Below are 22613 nucleotides of genomic sequence, written 5' to 3'. Positions count from 1 at the left end.
CTTGAAGAAAACAAGCTAAAAGAAGAGTTGCTTGATTTAATAGAGATAGATAGACATATTAAGATCAATGAAAGAAATAGACTACAGAAAAATCCCCAAAGTCAGATGTTTGATAAAACAAATGAACATGGTAATTAGGACTGTCCATAAAAATCCATGCACTATAAAAGAAGTAAACAAGATATATTACTGTGCAGCTAAATTAATAACTGATAAAGTTCTACCACAAGAACACAGGGTAGTGAGGGAAAAGAAGGGGAGAATTTGAATACAATCATGGAAGTATCGAATAGAAAAAAAAAACAAAACATAAAGCAGTTAAGACAAGAAGTGTCATTGTTAGAAGAGTACAGAAGAGGGGAACAGATCAACAAAATACTTAGATAGATGTGATAAAAGCAATGCGCAGTATTAGAACAGATCAGGATCTATCATGTACTATTGCAAGTAACAAACTAAAAATCTCAGCATAGGTGGAAAAACTTAGATGATGCACTGATAAATATAAAGGAAAAGTACAAAATAAGCAATTTACTGATGACCCAAAAAAGTTTTATAAAGAATTGGGAAACAAGGTAAAAGGAATTGAAAGACCACCAAAAATAAGAAGAAATAGATACATTTTGGAGAAGTATCTGTGAAGATGCTGTGGGACATAACAAAGATGCTAAATTGATAGAAGAAGTAAAAGAAAGAATAAGAAGTTTAAAGGTGCAGGATATGAAATGGGATGAAGTAACAGCCAGAGAGACTGAAACAAAGTTAAGAAAGGCCTCTAATTGGAAAACCCCAGGCCCTGATGCAGTACCTAACTTCTGGTTAAAAGTATTAACATCTTTGCATAAAGATTTAACCATGAGTAAGAACTATTTATATGCGCACTCCAAATGACCAACCTGGCTAACGACAGGAGAAACAATGCTCCTACTTAAGAGTGAACCTGCAAGCTGCCCTAAAAATTATAGACCTATAACTTGCCTTCTCAAGATGTATAAAATATATGCTGGAATTGATGCCAACAGAATTTATAGTCATTTAAAATAAAACTCAAAAACTCAATTATGATAATAGAGTAAAAGGGCAATTAAAGAAAGTCGTATGGGACAAAGGATCATTTGTTGTTAAATAAAGTCTTAGTGGAGAACTGTGAAAAGGGGAAGATTTTACGTATGGCATGGATTGACTACAAAAAAGCATTTGATAGTATCCCACATTCATGATTAAAAGAGTGCTTAAAAATCTATAAGATACACCCTACACTGATTGACTATATTGCACTGACCATGAAACCGTGACAGACCACTTTGCAATTAAGCCATAATAAAGGCAAATTATTATTCCAGGGATAAAAATTCAAAGAGGGATATTCCAGGGTGAGTCTCTGTCACCACTGCTGTTCTGCCTTGCCCTTAACCCATTAATCTGTCTACTTAACAGTTTAGTCCATTGCTATAATTTGTCTCCTTGAAAACAACAGTGTAAAGACTTCTCATCTTCTGTTTGTCAATGACTTAGAAATGTATAGCTCATTAGATGAGGAACTGAAAGCACAACTGCAAGTTGTCAAAACTTTTTCAGATTATTTAAGAATGTCATTTGGTCTTGATAAATGTACAAAAGCAACCTTTAAAGCAGGAAAAATGTAGCACCAAGAAAACATCAGTTTGGGACAAAAATGTGATATAAAAGAACTTGAGCAAGAGGGAGAATATAAATATTTGGGAATCGATGAAGGATCAACAATACAACATGAACAAATGTGAGTGAAACTTAGTAAGGAATACTTTAGAAGACCTAAATTAATCCTGAAAACAGAGTTGACTTCTAGGAACAAAATCCAAGCTGTAAACCAGTTTGCTCTTCCTGTCCTAACTTACAGTTTTGGAGTGATTGACTGGCCTCAAAATGTGTTGGATAGATTAGATAGGAAAACAAGAAGAATGCTTCATGCTCACCAAATGATTTATAAAAATCAGTGCATACTGAGGTTATATATTGCCCATTCCGAAGGAAGGAGGGGCCTCCTTGAATTTGATTACTTGAATAGATCTGCTATCATGGGACTTCACACATATCTGCTGAACTCACAAGACCCAAATGTAGTGAAAGTTTTGAAGCATGAGGAGAATAAATCTAAGATGACTTCCCTACTGAGTCCAGCAGAAGCATATCAGTGTCAAGCAGGAATGGAAATCAAACCAGAAGTAGATAAAAAACAGACAGCAACTGAATGTGCTAAAAAAAAACAAAAGAAAGAATATAAGGTAAAGGACCAGATGTGAAGGCAAGAAATGTGGAAATTGCATAAATATAGTTGCAAGTATAGAAAACGTCTGGAAAAAACTCATGTTGATCACGAATTAACACAGGAATGGTTAAGGAGAGGCAAATTCAAACTAAGAGATGAAAGGTTAATATTGGTGGCACAAGATAGTTGGCTATGTACACGCTGGTTTACAAAGTCCATTGAACAATGTGGGAGAAATAGACAAATGTAGTTTTTTTTTAAACAGAATTGGAAACAGTCACACACCTCGTTGCTGGTTGCAACATACTAATGACAGAAAGACTGTATACTGAAAGGCATAATAATGTGGTGAGACTGTTACACTGGGGATTGTGCAAACATTATGGCATTGAAGTGGCTGAAAAACACTGGAAACATGAGCCACAAAGCATAATAGAAAAATGTATAGAAACAAAAGGAGCACTCCACGGCTGGCACAGCAAAAGATGATTTATTGAATGAAATAAAATCGGTTAGCGCTTTCACGTTCTAAAAACGTTTCTTCAGACCTCAATTAATACATACCCATAGTGCATTTTTATATACAAAGTTTAAACACTCATTATCCTATTAACAATTATGTTTCTCAAACTGCTTAAAGATACAGTCAATTAATTTAAATGAAATGCCCATTAAATTCAATACAATAGAAAAGATTTTAAGACCCATGAAAGTTCTTTACATTGTCTAAAAACACATCATAAAAACACATAAATGTATCATGGAAAAATATATACATATATTGACATATATATATGTATATTCCTATGTGTTATAAAAAAATAATAATAATATAATAATATGTCATAGAAAAAAATACATACACATACACACACACACATATATATATATATATATATATATATATATATATATATATATATACACAAATGAATGTATACATATACATATGTATATGTATAATACTCAGAAGTCTATGTGTAAGTATATATTATATCAGATTTCGTTGTCTAATATTTCATGTATACGTTATGTATAAAATATACTCATTAATCAATTATAAATATTAAATATTGGAACAATAAATATTAAATATATATTAATTAATTTATCATTATACCCATCTAATGTATGAAAAATATATAAATATAAATTATTCTGTAAAAAATTGTATATACATATATATGATGTGGACTTATTGTGCATTTTCATATAAAAACATATATATATAAAACATTGTGTATAGCCTAATAGGCATAAAGGGCATATATGATGTGGACTTATTGTGCATTTTCATATAAAAACATATATATATATAAAACATTGTGTATAGCCTAATAGGCATAAAGGGCATAAAAAACTGAAACAATGTGTGTGTGTATGTTTGAAACTGTCTTGATATATGTGAAGAAGGGAGGGGGGGGAAGAGGGGTGGGGAGGGAGGGAGGGGGGGAGGGGATGTGTGTATGAATGTATGTGTATTCATTGTAATATGGGAATATATCATATTATATGGACAAAAAGTGTATATGTATATGAAAGGGATGTATCATGGAGTTATCAACCAAAAAACCATGGTGGTACTGTATATATAAATAGAAATAGAATAAATAAATGGATCTATATATGTGTAAGGGTATTTAGGAATTTATATGGAGATGTAGGTGATGCATTGCCATATAAACATTAGAAGACAATTATTCATAAATAGAAGGCATGTAATATGCATTCTCTTTAGAAAAAATGATGTCAGTGTTTATACGGTCTGGCCAAGAGAAATGGCTTCAATGTTATTTTGTCGTTTAAGCCATGTCCCTTATAATCCATTTATTTTCTCTCTCTTCAGTGTAGTTCTTAATGTTACCTAATCTACGTGTTTTCATTATCAATTCCAATGCCATAAATTTGAAACAATGTTTACTTCCTTTCATAATGACATGTTTCGCCAATGCATTATTCTCATTCTCTTTATTTGTAGCATATATATGCTCCCTAACTCTTTCCCTAAGAGTTCTGTTTGTTTTTCCTATATAGAATGACATGCAGCATTGACATTGTGCTAAATATATAAGGTCCCTAGACCTACAATCAGCATACTTATCAAAAACAATCCTTCTACCATTGTCCGGATGAATAAATTCATTTCCATTTAACATGTAACTGCATTGGTTGCAGTGTCTACATGCAAACGTCCCTTTTCTTGTTGAATGTGGATGTTCTTTACTATTTGTGTTGTTCTCTTCATAACAAAGTAACCTTTTCAAGGACTTCATGTTTTTGTAAGTGATACCTGCTATTTCTCTTATTCTGTCATCGACCATCAACATCTGCCAATTTCTATTTATAATTTCCTTTATTTTATTATTCTTATTGGTATAAGGTATAATCAGTCTTGTTTTTGTAGTGTTTTCTGTTCCGCTGATTTTCTGTCTTTCTCTATTGTCATGTCTATGTAAATATGGCTTTCCTTTGTTACTTCTGAATTGACTACTTTCTGAAAGGATTTTTTCAGTATTGATTTTGTCATAACCCCTTTCTATGAAATTCCTTTTTAATGTATTCTGTTGTTCTTCATATCTCATTTCATCAGTCACCAATTTTGAAATCCGTAGTGATTGATTTTTAACTATGTTGGGAAATATATGTCTGGGATGCATACTATCTTGGTGTAACAAACTATTCTTCCACCATTCCTTTCTATATAGATCAGTATCTATCTTGGTATCTCCTTTCATGATGCGTACGTCCAGAAAATCTATACATTCATGTGAGAATGTGTGTTGGAACTTCAAAAAATCAGTTGTTCCATTGATGTATAGCACAAATTAATTTAATCTTTCTATTGTGTCATCCCATATGAGAAAAATATTGTCTACAAAACGTTTGTAAAATTTTATATTTTCTACATATGGGTTATTTCTTTGGATATAGTTCTCTTCCCAATATACCATCACTAAATTTGTGTATGAATTAGCTACAGGTGTTCCCATCGCTGTTCCCTTCTTTTGTAGATAATACCTTTCATTATATGTGAATACATTATTTTCTAAGACTATTTCTAAAAGCATCATGTATCTTATTACCATGTTACTTGGAACATTCTTTTGTATTAGTAGTAATCTGACATATTCAATGCCTATATTATTAGGTATGCATGTGAATAAAGAGGTCACATCCAATGTCACCAGTATATCTTTCCCTATATCACTATTTCCTTCTATGTAATCTGCATAGCTGTAAAGGAATTCTTCTGTATCCCTTATTATAGATGTAATGTCCATCAACATTGGTTTCAGCTGTTTTTCTAGATAAATTGAGAGGGGTTCCGTTGACCATCCCTTGCCAGAGACTATTGGTCTAAGGGGCGGATCATATAAGTTTTTATGCATTTTGGGTAACCCTCTGTATGTTGGTATAAGTGGTTCTTTGACTAAAAAGTATACATATAGTTCATTATCAATGATGTTACAAAGTAGCATATCATATAGCATTTCTTATATCTTTCTGATAACTCTATTTCAAACAATCATAAGTATCAGTTTCATCCAATAGCTCTTCCATTTTTCTAGTATACATACATTTATCCATCACCGCCACTGAGCCACCCTTGTCAGCTTGTCTTATAACAATATCATTATTTTACTGTAGTTCTCTCATCGCTTCATTCTCGCCATTATTCAGATTATAATAATCTAATCTTTCATTTTTAGTGTAATATTCAATACGCTCATTCTCACATATTTTTTCAAAGGCTTCTACAATAGGAACTGACTGTGGTATAAATGTAGATTGTTTTTTGAAAACATTTGTACAAGAGCTATTGTCATTATTAGTACTGTTATCAAATAAAAGTCTCAAGTTCAGATTCCTTGTAAATAATTTTATGTCTATTATAATATCTGTCACATCTGTATATTTAGATGGAATAAAGGATAAATCCTTATTCAAAAGAGAGCCTTCAGCTTGTGTTAATTCATACCTTGAAATGTTGATAACTAATCCCTCTGCACTGGACGAAGTAGCTTCCTTTGAAACTCGTATGTTTCTTCGGAGTTCTTCCGTTTCTTCGTTGCCTTCGTTTGCGACCAAATCTTCCATTCCATATGTTTTATTGGATATGGAAAAGAATGATCCCCTTGTAGTTTATAGAGGGTATCATCGTCAAAGAGTACACATCCATTGTTGTTACCAGTTTTTTTAGCAGCCCCATTCATAGAGTCTCGTTGTGTAGAGTTCATCAGTACATTAGCCCCTTCACAGTGGTTTGCTGTTGTTGTATCCGTAACTTCATTGTTTTCGTTGGTTCCGTTCGATGGCTCCCTCCGGTCAGTATTCACCTCCCCTTCGGTCGCATGAATGATAGCCATTTCCTTTCTCAGTTTGGGACCTCTGCGTTCCTCACCATTTGCTGCGTGTTTTAGTGACATCACGTTGTTCGTTGCACTGGCTGTAGGCGTTGTCAAAGCCGTTAGATTCTGGGAGGATTGCACGGTGTTTTGTAGCGTCACCTCTGCATACGTTCCCCTAGTCTGCATATCACTTTTACGATGTATATTATGTGGCTTGCTGTTGTTTTCCACATTGTTATTTTCATGATTATTATATTCCTTCGGCCAAGAAAAGATCTGCCCTTTTCTAAAATCAATATAATCTCTCTCTAGCTTCTTTTTTTTATCTTGTAACAATTTATTATCTAGTAAGGATAACGTGGTTGTTAAATCCTTATGCAAAATTCCCATTTCATTAAGATCTAAAAGATCTTTTAGTTTATTTTCCAATACATGTATATCATGACTTAATAAGTTTTCAATTTTCTGGTATTGTTCAATTAAAAGTCTTATATAACTGTAGCTTGTTTCTATGTTCAATCTCTGCCATTTGGTTAAAAGTTCTGGGTATGTATTGCCGAATGTCGGCATCTTTAAAACTCGCAGACCTCTTGGAATTACCTTAAAGCAGAGGCATGCCTCCATGTGCTGCCTCTGCCATTGTGTACTTTTCAGCTTATGGAAATTATTCTCCAGCTTCCTAGTTAGCTGTAATATTTCCATATTACGTGGGATATTTCTTCGTTTGTCCCCTTCCATTGTTAAATCATTCTTAGTTAATTTGAGTAGTGGATTATTACCAAGGGTTAGCATTTCGCTAAAAATGGATGAAGAATTCTCCTTGTTCACCAGCAACTGAGTAGTATTGTCCATTGTGCCAGTTGCCATGTTCCAATTCCACGAGAAAGGCACAATTCAAATGAAAAAACAGGTGGTTTTGGATAAGGTGCTCCAATAGAAGAAAAAGTAAACGTATAGAAACAAAAGGAGCACTCCACGGCTGGCACAGCAAAAGATGATTTATTGAATGAAATAAAATCGGTTAGCGCTTTCACGTTCTAAAAACGTTTCTTCAGACCTCAATTAATACATACCCATAGTGCATTTTTATATGCAAAGTTTAAACACTCATTATCCTATTAACAATTATGTTTCTCAAACTGCTTAAAGATACAGTCAATTAATTTAAATGAAATGCCCATTAAATTCAATACAATAGAAAAGATTTTAAGACCCATGAAAGTTCTTTACATTGTCTAAAAACACATCATAAAAACACATAAATGTATCATGGAAAAAATATATACATATATTGACATATATATATGTATATTCCTATGTGTTATAAAAAAATAATAATAATATAATATGTCATAGAAAAAAATACATACACATACACACACATATATATATATACACACAAATGAATGTATACATATACATATGTATATGTATAATACTCAGAAGTCTATGTGTAAGTATATATTATATCAGATTTCGTTGTCTAATATTTCATGTATACGTTATGTATAAAATATACTCATTAATCAATTATAAATATTAAATATTGGAACAATAAATATTAAATATTAAATATATATTAATTAATTTATCATTATACCCATCTAATGTATGAAAAATATATAAATATAAATTATTCTGTAAAAAATTGTATATACATATATATGATGTGGACTTATTGTGCATTTTCATATAAAAACATATATATAAAAACATTGTGTATAGCCTAATAGGCATAAAGGGTGTAAAAAACTGAAACAATGTGTGTGTGTATGTTTGAAACTGTCTTGATATATGTGAAGAAGGGGGAGGGGGGGAAGAGGGGGAGGGAAGGGGGGAGGGAAGGGGGGAAGGGGGGAAGGGGATGTGTGTATGAATGTATGTGTATTCATTGTAATATGGGAATATATCATATTATATGGACAAAAAGTGTATATGTATATGAAAGGGATGTATCATGGAGTTATCAACCAAAAAACTATGGTGGTACTGTATATATAAATAGAAATAGAATAAATAAATGGATCTATATATGTGTAAGGGTATTTAGGAATTTATATGGAGATGGAGGTGATGCATTGCCATATAAATATTAGAAGACAATTATTCATAAATAGAAGACATGTAATATGCATTCTCTTTAGAAAAAATGATGTCAATGTTTATACGGTCTGGCCAAGAGAAATGGCTTCAATGTTATTTTGTCGTTTAAGCCATGTCCCTTATTGGTCTGTAGCCTTATAATCCATTTATTTTCTCTCTCTTCAGTGTAGTTCTTAATGTTACCCAATCTACCTGTTTTCATTATCAATTCCAATGCCTTAAATTTGAAACAATGTTTACTTCCTTTCATAATGACATGTTTCGCCAATGCATTATTCTCATTCTCTTTATTTGTAGCATATATATGCTCCCTAACTCTTTCCCTAAGAGTTCTGTTTGTTTTTCCTATATAGAATGACATGCAGCATTGACATTGTGCTAAATATATAAGGTCTCTAGACCTACAATCAGCATACTTATCAAAAACAATCCTTCTACCATTGTCCGGATGAATAAATTCATTTCCATTTAACATGTAACTGCATTGGTTGCCGTGTCTACATGCAAACGTCCCTTTTCTTGTTGAATGTGGATGTTCTTTACTATTTGTGTTGTTCTCTTCATAACAAAGTAACCTTTTCAAGGACTTCATGTTTTTGTAAGTGATATTGGGTCTATCACCTGCTATTTCACTTATTCTGTCTTCAACCATCAACATCTGCCAATTTCTATTTATAATTTCCTTTATTTTATTATTCTTATTGGTATAAAGTATAATCAGTCTTGTTTTTGTAGTGTTTTCTGTTACACTGATTTTCTGTCTTTCTCTATTGTCATGTCTATGTAAATATGGCTTTCCTTTGTTACTTTTGAATTGACTACTTTCTGAAAGGATTTTTTCAGTATTGATTTTGTCATAACCCCTTTCTATGAAATTCCTTTTTAATGTATTCTGTTGTTCTTCATATCTCATTTCATCAGTCACCAATTTTGAAATCCGTAGTGATTGATTTTTAACTATGTTGGGAAATATATGTCTGGGATGCATACTATCTTGGTGTAACAAACTATTTTTCCACCATTCCTTTCTATATAGATCAGTATCTATCTTGGTATCTCCTTTCATGATGCGTACGTCCAGAAAATCTATACATTCATGTGAGAATGTGTGTTGGAACTTCAAAAAATCAGTTGTTCCATTGATGTATAGCACAAATTAATTTAATCTTTCTATTGTGTCATCCCATATGAGAAAAATATCGTCTACAAAACGTTTGTAAAATTTTATATTTTCTACATATGGGTTATTTCTTTGGATATAGTTCTCTTCCCAATATGCCATCACTAAATTTGCGTATGAATTAGCTACATGTGTTCCCATCGCTGTTCCCTTCTTTTGTAGATAATACCTTTCATTATATGTGAATACATTATTTTCTAAGACTATTTCTAAAAGCATCATGTATCTTATTACCATGTTACTTGGAACATTCTTTTGTATTAGTAGTAATCTGACATATTAAATGCCTATATTATTAGGTATGCATGTGAATAAAGAGGTCACATCCAATGTCACCAGTATATCTTTCCTTATATCACTATTTCCTTCTATGTAATCTGCATAGCTGTAAAGGAATTCTTCTGTATCCCTTATTATAGATGTAATGTCCATCAACATTGGTTTCAGCTGTTTTTCTAGATAAATTGAGAGGGGTTCCATTGACCATCCCTTGCCAGAGACTATTGGTCTAAGGGGCGGATCATATAAGTTTTTATGCATTTTGGGTAACCCACTGTATGTTGGTATAAGTGGTTCTTTGACTAAAAAGTATACATATAGTTCATTATCAATGATGTTACAAAGTAGCATATCATATAGCATTTCTTGTATCTTTCTGATAACTCTATTTAAAGACATATAATTCAAACAATCATAAGTATCAGTTTCATCCAATAGCTCTTCCATTTTTCTAGTATACATACATTTATCCATCACCACCACTGAGCCACCCTTGTCAGCTTGTCTTATAACAATATCATTATTTAACTGTAGTTCTCTTATCGCTTCATTCTCACCATTATTCAGATTATAATAATCTAATCTTTCATTTTTAGTGTAATATTCAATGAGCTCATTCTCACATATTTTTTCAAAGGCTTCTACAATAGGCACTGACTGTGGTATAAATGTAGATTGTTTTTGAAAACATTTGTACAAGAGCTATTGTCATTATTAGTACTGTTATCAAATAAAAGTCTCAAGTTCAGATTCCTTGTAAATAATTTTATGTCTATTATAATATCTGTCACATCTGTATATTTAGATGGAATAAAGGATAAACTCTTATTCAAAAGAGAGCCTTCAGCTTGTGTTAATTCATACCTTGAAATGTTGATAACTAATCCCTCTGCACTGGACGAAGTAGCTTCCTTTGAAACTCATATGTTTCTTCGGAGTTCTTCTGTTTCTTCATTGCCTTCATTTGCGACCAAATCTTCTGTTCCATATGTTTTATTGGATATGGAAAAGAATGATCCCCTTGTACTTTATAGAGGGTATCATCGTCAAAGAGTACACATCCATTGTTGTTACCAGTTTTTTTAGCAGCCCTATTCATAGAGTCTCGTTGTGTAGAGTTCATCAGTACATTAGCCCCTTCACAGTGGTTTGCTGTTGTTGTATCCATAACTTCATTGTTTTCGTTGGTTCCGTTCGATGGCTCCCTCCGGTCAGTATTCACCTCCCCTTCGGTCGCATGAATGATAGCCATTTCCTTTCTCAGTTTGTGACCTCCGCGTTCCTCACCATTTGCTGCGTGTTTTAGTGACATCACGTTGTTCGTTGCACTGGCTGTAGGCGTTGTCAAAGCCGTTAGGATCTGGGAGGATTGCACGGTGTTTTGTAGCGTCACCTCTGCATACGTTCCCCTAGTCTGCATATCACTTTTACGATGTATATTATGTGGCTTGCTGTTGTTTTCCACATTGTTATTTTCATGATTATTATATTCCTTCGGCCAAGAAAAGATCTGCCCTTTTCTAAAATCAATATAATCTCTCTCTAGCTTCTTTTTTTTTATCTTGTAACAATTTATTATCTAGTAAGGATAACGTGGTTGTTAAATCCTTATGCAAAATTCCCATTTCATTAAGATCTAAAAGATCCTTTAGTTTATTTTCCAATACATGTATATCATGACTTAATAAGTTTTCAATTTTCTGGTATTGTTCAATTAAAAGTCTTATATAACTGTAGCTTGTTTCTGTGTTCAATCTCTGCCATTTGGTTAAAAGTTCTGGGTATGTATTGCCGAATGTCGGCATCTTTAAAACTCGCAGACCTCTCGGAATTACCTTAAAGCAAAGGCATGCCTCCATGTGCTGCCTCTGCCATTGTGTACTTTTTAGCTTATGGAAATTATTCTCCAGCTTCCTAGTTAGCTGTAATATTTCCATATTACGTGGGATATTTCTTCGTTTGTCCCCTTCCGTTGTTAAATCATTCTTAGTTAATTTGAGTAGTGGATTATTACCAAGGGTTAGCATTTCGCTAAAAATGGATGAAGAATTCTCCTTGTTCGCCAGCAACTGAGTAGTATTGTCCATTGTGCCAGTTGCCATGTTCCAATTCCATGAGAAAGGCACAATTCAAATGAAAAAACAGGTGGTTTCGGATAAGGTGCTCCAATAGAAGAAAAAGTAAACGTATAGAAACAAAAGGAGCACTCCACGGCTGGCACAGCAAAAGATGATTTATTGAATGAAATAAAATCGGTTAGCGCTTTCACGTTCTAAAAATGTTTCTTCAGACCTCAATTAATACATACCCATAGTGCATTTTTATATGCAAAGTTTAAACACTCATTATCCTATTAACAATTATGTTTCTCAAACTGCTTAAAGATACAGTCAATTAATTTAAATGAAATGCCCATTAAATTCAATACAATAGAAAAGATTTTAAGACCCATGAAAGTTCTTTACATTGTCTAAAAACACATCATAAAAACACATAAATGTATCATGGAAAAAATATATACATATATTGACATATATATATGTATATTCCTATGTGTTATAAAAAAATAATAATAATATAATATGTCATAGAAAAAATACATACACATACACACATATATATATATATATATATATATATACACAAAAGAATGTATACATATACATATGTATATGTATAATACTCAGAAGTCTATGTGTAAGTATATATTATATCAGATTTCGTTGTCTAATATTTCATGTATACGTTATGTATAAAATATACTCATTAATCAATTATAAATATTAACTATTGGAACAATAAATATTAAATATTAAATATATATTAATTAATTTATCATTATACCCATCTAATGTATGAAAAATATATAAATATAAATTATTCTGTAAAAAATTGTATATACATATATATGATGTGGACTTATTGTGCATTTTCATATAAAAACATATATATAAAAACATTGTGTATAGCCTAATAGGCATAAAGGGCATAAAAAACTGAAACAATGTGTGTGTGTATGTTTGAAACTGTCTTGATATATGTGAAGAAGGGGGAGGGGGGAGGGGGGGAAGGGGATGTGTGTATGAATGTATGTGTATTCATTGTAATATGGGAATATATCATATGGACAAAAAGTGTATATGTATATGAAAGGGATGTATCATGGAGTTATCAACCAAAAACCCATGGTGGTACTGTATATATAAATAGAAATAGAATAAATAAATGGATCTATATATGTGTAAGGGTATTTAGGAATTTATATGGAGATGGAGGTAATGCATTGCCATATAAATATTAGAAGACAATTATTCATAAATAGAAGGCATATAATATGCATTCTCTTTAGAAAAAATGATGTCAATGTTTATACGGTCTGGCCAAGAGAAATGGCTTCAATGTTATTTTGTCGTTTAAGCCATGTCCCTTATTGGCCTGTAGCCTTATAATCCATTTATTATCTCTCTCTTCAGTGTAGTTCTTAATGTTATCCAATCTACCTGTTTTCATTATCAATTCCAATGCCATAAATTTGAAACAATGTTTACTTCCTTTCATAATGACATGTTTTGCCAATGCATTATTCTCATTCTCTTTATTTGTAGCATATATATGCTCCCTAACTCTTTCCCTAAGAGTTCTGTTTGTTTTTCCTATATAGAATGACATGCAGCATTGACATTGTCCTAAATATATAAGGTCTCTAGACCTACAATCAGCATACTTATCAAAAACAATCCTTCTACCATTGTCCGGATGAATAAATTCATTTCCATTTAACATGTAACTGCATTGGTTTCAGTGTCTACATGCAAACGTCCCTTTTCTTGTTGAATGTGGATGTTCTTTACTATTTGTGTTGTTCTCTTCATAACAAAGTAACCTTTTCAAGGACTTCATGTTTTTGTAAGTGATATTGGGTCTATCACCTGCTATTTCTCTTATTCTGTCATCAACCATCAACATCTGCCAATTTCTATTTATAATTTCCTTTATTTTATTATTCTTATTGGTATAAGGTATAATCAGTCTTGTTTTTGTAGTGTTTTCTGTTCCGCTGATTTTCTGTCTTTCTCTATTGTCATGTCTATGTAAATATGGCTTTCCTTTGTTACTTCTGAATTGACTACTTTCTGAAAGGATTTTTTCAGTATTGATTTTGTCATAACCCCTTTCTATGAAATTCCTTTTTAATGTATTCTGTTGTTCTTCATATCTCATTTCATCAGTCACCAATTTTGAAATCCGTAGTGATTGATTTTTAACTATGTTGGGAAATATATGTCTGGGATGCATACTATCTTGGTGTAACAAACTATTCTTCCACCATTCCTTTCTATATAGATCAGTATCTATCTTGGTATCTCCTTTCATGATGCGTACGTCCAGAAAATCTATACATTCATGTGAGAATGTGTGTTGGAACTTCAAAAAATCAGTTGTTCCATTGATGTATAGCACAAATTAATTTAATCTTTCTATTGTGTCATCCCATATGAGAAAAATATCGTCTACAAAACGTTTGTAAAATTTTATATTTTCTACATATGGGTTATTTCTTTGGATATAGTTCTCTTCCCAATATGCCATCACTAAATTTGCGTATGAATTAGCTACAGGTGTTCCCATCACTGTTCCCTTCTTTTGTAGATAATACCTTTCATTATATGTGAATACATTATTTTCTAAGACTATTTCTAAAAGCATCATGTATCTTATTACCATGTTACTTGGAACATTCTTTTGTATTAGTAGTAATCTGACATATTCAATGCCTATATTATTAGGTATGCATGTGAATAAAGAGGTCACATCCAATGTCACCAGTATATCTTTCCCTATATCACTATTTCCTTCTATGTAATCTGCATAGCTGTAAAGGAATTCTTCTGTATCCCTTATTATAGATGTAATGTCCATCAACATTGGTTTCAGCTGTTTTTCTAGATAAATTGAGAGGGGTTCCATTGACCATCCCTTGCCAGAGACTATTGGTCTAAGGGGCGGATCTTATAAGTTTTTATGCACTTTGGGTAACCCTCTGTATGTTGGTATAAGTGGTTCTTTGACTAAAAAGTATACATATAGTTCATTATCAATGATGTTACAAAGTAGCATATCATATAGCATTTCTTGTATCTTTCTGATAACTCTATTTAAAGACATATAATTCAAACAATCATAAGTATCAGTTTCATCCAATAGCTCTTCCATTTTTCTAGTATACATACATTTATCCATCACCACCACTGAGCCACCCTTGTCAGCTTGTCTTATAACAATATCATTATTTAACTGTAGTTCTCTTATCGCTTCATTCTCACCATTATTCAGATTATAATAATCTAATCTGTCATTTTTAGTGTAATATTCAATGAGCTCATTCTCACATATTTTTTCAAAGGCTTCTACAATAGGAACTGACTGTGGTATAAATGTAGATTGTTTTTTGAAAACATTTGTACAAGAGCTATTGTCATTATTAGTACTGTTATCAAATAAAAGTCTCAAGTTCATGAACACAGGAATGGTTAAGGAGAGGCAAATTCAAACTAAGAGATGAAAGGTTAATATTGGTGGCACAAGATAGTGGGCTATGTACACGCTTGTTTACAAAGTCCATTGAACAATGTGGGAGAAATGGACAAATGTAGTTTTTTTTAAAACAGAATTGGAAACAGTCACACACCTCGTCGCTGGTTGCAACATACTAATGACAGAAAGACTGTATACTGAAAGGCATAATAATATGGTGAGACTGTTACACTGGGGATTGTGCAAACATTATGGCATTGAAGTGGCTGAAAAACACTGGAAACATGAGCCACAAAGCATAATAGAAAAATGATGAAGTTTCCATAACATGGGATCACCCATTGCCAACAGTTCATAGGATAGATGCTATAAAACCAGATATTGTGGTCCATGAAAAGAAGACAAAAGTAGCATTGATCATTGAATTCACCACGTCCAGTGACTACAGAGTCTTGTGTACAGAGAGACACAAAGTCATAAAATGTCAGGATTTGTAGGCAGAAATGAGAGCAATGTAGAAGAGAGATTCCCAGACAGTTCCGATAGTGGTAGGAGCAATAGGTCTTACAAAAAAGAATCTACAATTATATTTAGATATATTACCAATACATGTAACTCTGTACGGATTGCAGGAGTCATTATTGGGCACATTGCGAGTGCTCCAAAGAGCACTTCTGGCTGACATCAAAGATTAAAACAATGCTAATTTCATGAACTTTAATCGTACTTTGATTTTGGAATGGAGTTCATTCCCATCATGGTATTAAAAACCCAAAAGACTTGGAGAAATTAAAAAAGGGAGAATCCATGTACTACATGGTCATGAAGGTAACTCACTCAAATTGCCATTCCATGTGAAGACCTCTGACTTGGTATTGAATCAGTCTCTTTGACTACTGTTTGCCTTGAGTGCCTTGTCAAACCCAATCTTGAACAAATAAAATGCAGGAGCTTAATTTATGTTATGGATAGAAATCTGATTTGTACCCTGCTGGCTTCCTTTGAAAACAAAGTTTGAATATCAGGGTAGTTTCATTAGGCTGCTTGCTATATAGTGTTCTGTTGTTTTATACAGACAACAATTGTTTGCATAAGGAATTATTCATAATTTTTCATTCCTGTTATTGACTGTCAATTCATATGTCATTACTCATTCTGATCCATATTCATTATGAATAAACAACTTCTTTGCAATTGTTTTGTTTCAGCTTCTCCATACATTTCATGGCTGCAAAACTTTTGATAAAGAACGGACTTGATGGCATGGAGGAATGTTCAACTCAGGAGAGCATTGATCAAATAGTGAAAATTAGTATTGAATCCAATGTCATCTCACATTACACAGCCTACATAGCAGTCTACAAAGATGGCAAAGAACCTCTCCAGAGGCCTATGACGAGGCAGGATATCCCACTTATTGGTATGTGATTTCACAATTATATTATTGGGTTTCATTGAACTTTATTTACAGCCACTACGATTTAGTGTATGTGTATTGCTTTATTTCAGAGGAAGCTCATTTTACAAACAAGATACTCTGGTTTTTGATCATTTTGTCTACATGATATATCAAAGGCTTCTGTTTGAAATTGCAGGCTGATTGGACATATCTTCAACTAGTCCTGTGGAAGGTGCAGTATACCTGTATGAATCCATCCATAACAAGCCTGGATTATTTGTTGTGCAATGTTAAGTTTGCATTCATAACAGAGAACTGCTTGGGCCAGAACTTTCATCTTCATTCAGTAGCTGTAGAACTCAACCCCCTTCCCCATTATCTCAAATGCTCAGTGTTCTAGGTGTGACAAGATCACAGGTGAGACAAGAGGGTTGGTGTCTACTTTAAAACAGAAATTTGTATGACCCAGAAGACTTGCCATCATCGTTTGGAGTGTTTAATGGGTGTAGGAAGATGCTGTAGAATCCTAATCTGCCATCTGTCATGCTGTGTGAGAATATTCCCAAAGGAGAGTCACCAAGTTCCTCAATGACACATTTTGGCTCAGTAGGTTATAGATGTCAGTATTTGAGTTAATGATCAGTCTATGGCTATTATTAAGGAATTTCTTCATATTATGTAGGGATTTAGGATTGTTCAAGTCATTACCAAATTAGCTTATTATAATGGTCACTCACTGGTCTTTGATATTGCATGTGATGAACTCTGATTTGTCAAACCTAGACTTGAACAAATAAACTATGAGAACATAAATAATGTTACAGATGCAAATCTGGTTCATACCCTCTGCTGGCTTCCTTTGGAGAGCATTGCAAACATCTTGGTCAGTTGGTTGTGCTTTCTAGCATTGTTATTACGTGTGCCATATTTCATATACTGTTGGTCTACATAAAATTACATGTCATGGTGTCTTCTTGAGCTGAGTTCTCCTTCAGGAAGGCAATTAGAATACTTATGCTTTACTCTACTAATCTGAGATTTCTCAAACAAAAATCAATATTTGCTGGCTGGAGCAGAGCTGCATCTAAGTTACCTACTCTTGTTTTGTCAGATGGTGAATGGGCTGGGAAGCACAGCCTGTCTTATCAGTTGGAAAACTTCAACATTTTCCTGACTGTAAGATTCCTGATTATTTTTGTTGATAAGATTGATTCCCTATCATCTGAGATTGTTCCTAGTGCATCCAAAGAACTAGTGGTCTTGGTCTTGAAACATTTAGTTTGGTTTTATGTAAGTTTTGATGATTGAGGAGGTCATTACCATCCTTTTGAATTTTTACCCTACAACATGCAGTCTGGACCCAGGCCTACTAGATTATTTCCCTTTATTTATGATTTACTTAGGACATATATGAGGAATAGTATTTTTCACCATCACTTAATATGAGAACTTCGTGACTCCTGTCTTCAAGAAAATGCCTCTAAAACCTGACATTCTTGATAACTGCCACCAAATCTGCAACCTTCCTTTTATTTATAAAGTTGCTGATATTTTTGTCTTGTGTACAATCTCCTGAACTCCATTCAGGGGGTTTATAAATATTATTCAAGCTGAGTTTTTCAATACCTAGTTATTCGGTGTTTGCACAAACGCAATCTATAGCAGTTTATCAGCCATGTGCTTTCCGTTATGGATTTTCAGTTTCGGTGATGTACAGTAACCTTGCAGTTAGGATGATAAAATTAAGATGTGTAAAGGATGGTGCCTTCTTCATGGTAGGTGTGGGTGGTTACCTTCCTAGGAAATACAATGTGTTTTTACTTCTTTTATGTCCCCTTAGTTGACATATGATTTTTGAAGCAGTGGATGTACCAAAGAAATCATCTACTAACAATACTCTACTTCTTTTTCTGCCCAAATTTCAGTTTTATCATAGAACTGAGTCACAGAACTGTATGAAGGGTGGAGCAAAGAGTCTGGCTACACCAGACACAAGCTGTCAGTGGCCGCATTTAGCAGGTGGTGATGGTGCATGAGTGCAGTACTAGTAATAACTTATGAAACAACAAGGATTAATAAATGCTGATACTGCATTTGCACCCATGGCTGAAACACTCAGCATGTAGAAATGGTTACAGCTGTACCAAGTGACATGCTCAAGTTACACAGGAATTCCAAATATGTTTGCTTATTTATTTATTTACTTTTGTTCCTCACATTTTTTTTTTTGAGGAGTTGTGAGTCTAGACTTATAAATAAACTTTTTGAGGTAAAGGATTAACACTGACAATCTTTCCTGGTACTGGACCTTTTCTGTAGCATTACAGTATCATTTTCTGTGGCAACATCAGCCCTCCAGTTGTAGTTCTACTCTTTTTAACTTTTTTATCTCCTACCTCTTGGAATTTACATATAAAGTGGTATCTGATGCTTTTTTATGTTTCAGCTCACCCTCTGATTTATATGGTACCACACATATCTATACATATATAAATATATATATATATATATATATATATATATATATATATATATGGATATATGCATATATGTATACTCACACACACACACACACACACATATATATATATATATATATATATATATATATAGAGAGAGAGAGAGAGAGAGAGAAGGGGGAGTGGTGTACTATATCAGTACTAAAGTATATGGCAGCATTTTTATTCTTTAGATTATCATTTACATCATCCTTTTGTTAATGAGATATGATTGACTAAAGCTTAATACTTCCATGACAAGAATGTATATGTCACCTAAAAGGTGTCTAAGGCTTCAAAAGTGAACTCCTATATAATTTATTGGGAGAAATAGATTGGTGTTCATGACTATTGTATCCAGTCTTGGTGTGATTTTTGATGACATTCCAAAATTTCAAGACAAGGTACAAGACCTGACTGTTGCAGTACTTCTTTTGGATTCCTTGCACTGAGACTATTGAAGTGTTATGTACCTTGGACGTCACAGCACTAGGTTGGAATATTTGCAGCTGATGCAGTATAACAAGCCTTTTGAAGAGCTTGACATGTAACTGTCATATTACACATGCCTGTGGATCGTGCATGTCACTGTCATATTGCACATGCCTGTGGCTTATGCAATGTGTACCAATAAAGTCTTGCATTGTAGTCAAGGGTTTGGTGTCAGTATTTTTAGTTTAGGCTCTTCATATGCAGAGAGATGTTAGTTTCATATAGGCTGGACTATGCTCTCCGCTCAGCTAGTCAGCAGCTGCTGGTAGTTTGAAGGGTGCAGTAAAAACATGGTCATTTGTTTATCACATCCTGAACCTGTAGTATGTTGACATCATTAGCATGCCTTTCAACTTTTACCTGCGGTATCCATGGGCAAAGGAAAATGTAATTAGAGTAATGGGCCCCAAATTAGGTACACTTCAAATGCTGAGACTATAGAACTTCTCAAAATAATTTTCACTTTAAGGATACAAAGTAAAACGAAAAAACGTTGCTGGATACTGCTTGTTCAATAAAACACAGTTTATTGTAGTACAAAACAAATAAAAGATGAGCGCTTTCGGGCTACGGCCCTTCATCAGATAAAACATCACTATTGAGCAAAGCTATTTAAAAAACATTGCAACCAATAAGAATTTAGTAAAAAACCCGCCTTTTACTGAGGGCTGGCTTAAGGGGGACCACATCATTCAGCCCTGGATCCCTATGGGCTGTCATTTCCAGAATCCATTTAGATTCAGCCAGTTCTGTCAATTGTTTGATGTCACCCCCCCCCCCTACTGGTTAGTTTTAAATTTACTATCACTCTAAACTTAAAATTGTGTGTGGGATTGTCTCTTATGTGTCTGTATAAGGCATTATGCTCATCGCAATTTCTTATACAAGACATATGTTGTAAGATTCTAACTTTTAACATGTTATTCGTCTTTCCTATATAAAAACTAGGACAGAAAGAGCACTCTGCCATGTACACAACATCCGTTGTCCTACATGTCGCCCTACCTTTTAGGGAAAATATTTTCCCATTAACCGGATGTTTAAACTCAGTTCCTTTATTGATGTGAGCACAGGCCTTAATAGGCATAATAGGTACAAACCATGGATTAACCGGACACAGAATACATCTAATAGTATACAGGTCAGAAATTTAAGGCAAAATAGACATAAGGTAATGCTTACTTATGGTAGTGACATTAGAGGTGTTTGTGAGATTATACGAAGAAACTGGAATATAATTACTAGTGATACCAGTTTGAGGGAATTGGTGGGTACTGGCCCACAGTTCATTTACAGGAGAAACAAGAATTTGAAGGATATGCTCTGTAAAGAAAGGAAAATAAATGTAGGTAGATCGTTTAAAAGCACTGCAGGTACCATTCCATGCGGTTCTTGTAAGGCCTGTGCTCACATCAATAAAGGAACTGAGTTTAAACATCCGGTTAATGGGAAAATATTTTCCCTAAAAGGTAGGGCGACATGTAGGACAACGGATGTTGTGTACATGGCAGAGTGCTCTTTCTGTCCTAGTTTTTATATAGGAAAGACGAATAACATGTTAAAAGTTAGAATCTTACAACATATGTCTTGTATAAGAAATTGCGATGAGCATAATGCCTTATACAGACACATAAGAGACAATCCCACACACAATTTTAAGTTTAGAGTGATAGTAAATTTAAAACTAACCAGTAGGGGGGGGTGACATCAAACAATTGACAGAACTGGCTGAATCTAAATGGATTCTGGAAATGACAGCCCATAGGGATCCAGGGCTGAATGATGTGGTCCCCCTTAAGCCAGCCCTCAGTAAAAGGCGGGTTTTTTACTAAATTCTTATTGGTTGCAATGTTTTTTAAATAGCTTTGCTCAATAGTGATGTTTTATCTGATGAAGGGCCGTAGCCCGAAAGCGCTCATCTTTTATTTGTTTTGTACTACAATAAACTGTGTTTTATTGAACAAGCAGTATCCAGCAACGTTTTTTCGTTTTACTTTGGATTCTGTTTGATTTAACGTTCACTGGATTTTGGCATAGCTTTGACCTCTTGTTTTGTTGTCACTTTAAGGATAGATAGGGTAAAGGTATGAGAGTAAATTAGGAGCATCCCTCCAAAATCTGGACAGTTGAGAGTTGTGCTCAAAGGTACAAGTGCTTTTTACTTGGCACCTCTGACATCCTACTAAAACCGATTTTAAATTAATTAGTATATAACCAAATGCTTAAATAATAAATTCACAGATCAAGTAATGCCAAATACTTATCAACAAAAGGAAAGCATAGCAACTTAGCTTGGTTATTAATGTGTGTGTGTGTGTGTGTGTGTGTGTGTGTGTGTGTGTGTGTGTGTGTATGTATATATATATATATATATATATATATATATATATATATATATATATATATATATGTGTGTGTGCCAAAAACTGAAAAACCCGAAATCCCAAAAGCGCGAAATTCAGAATCGCAACTTCCCACATACACACTCCACACACAAACAAGCACACATACACCTTCCTCCCTACATGAT

At 33.5% G+C, this 22613-nt stretch overlaps 1 protein-coding gene across 2 annotated transcripts in view; it reads left to right on the top strand.

The window, feature by feature from the left end:
- LOC122809692 (von Willebrand factor A domain-containing protein 5A-like) overlaps nucleotides 1-22613 on the top strand; it is a 1295998-nt gene that overhangs the window by 954236 nt on the left and 319149 nt on the right. For both annotated transcript variants that reach the window (XM_044081369.1, XM_044081368.1), the window contains exon 14: nucleotides 16903-17114. In XM_044081369.1, the coding sequence (XP_043937304.1) occupies nucleotides 16903-17114 (212 nt within the window). The remainder of the gene's footprint in view (nucleotides 1-16902; nucleotides 17115-22613) is intronic.

This window comes from Protopterus annectens, chromosome 8.part0 (genome assembly GCF_019279795.1).
Source record: "Protopterus annectens isolate FY-2018-M chromosome 8.part0, PAN1.0, whole genome shotgun sequence".
In the NCBI taxonomy this organism is placed as follows: domain Eukaryota; kingdom Metazoa; phylum Chordata; order Ceratodontiformes; family Protopteridae; genus Protopterus; species Protopterus annectens.
This window is presented reverse-complemented; position numbering and strand designations above follow the sequence as displayed.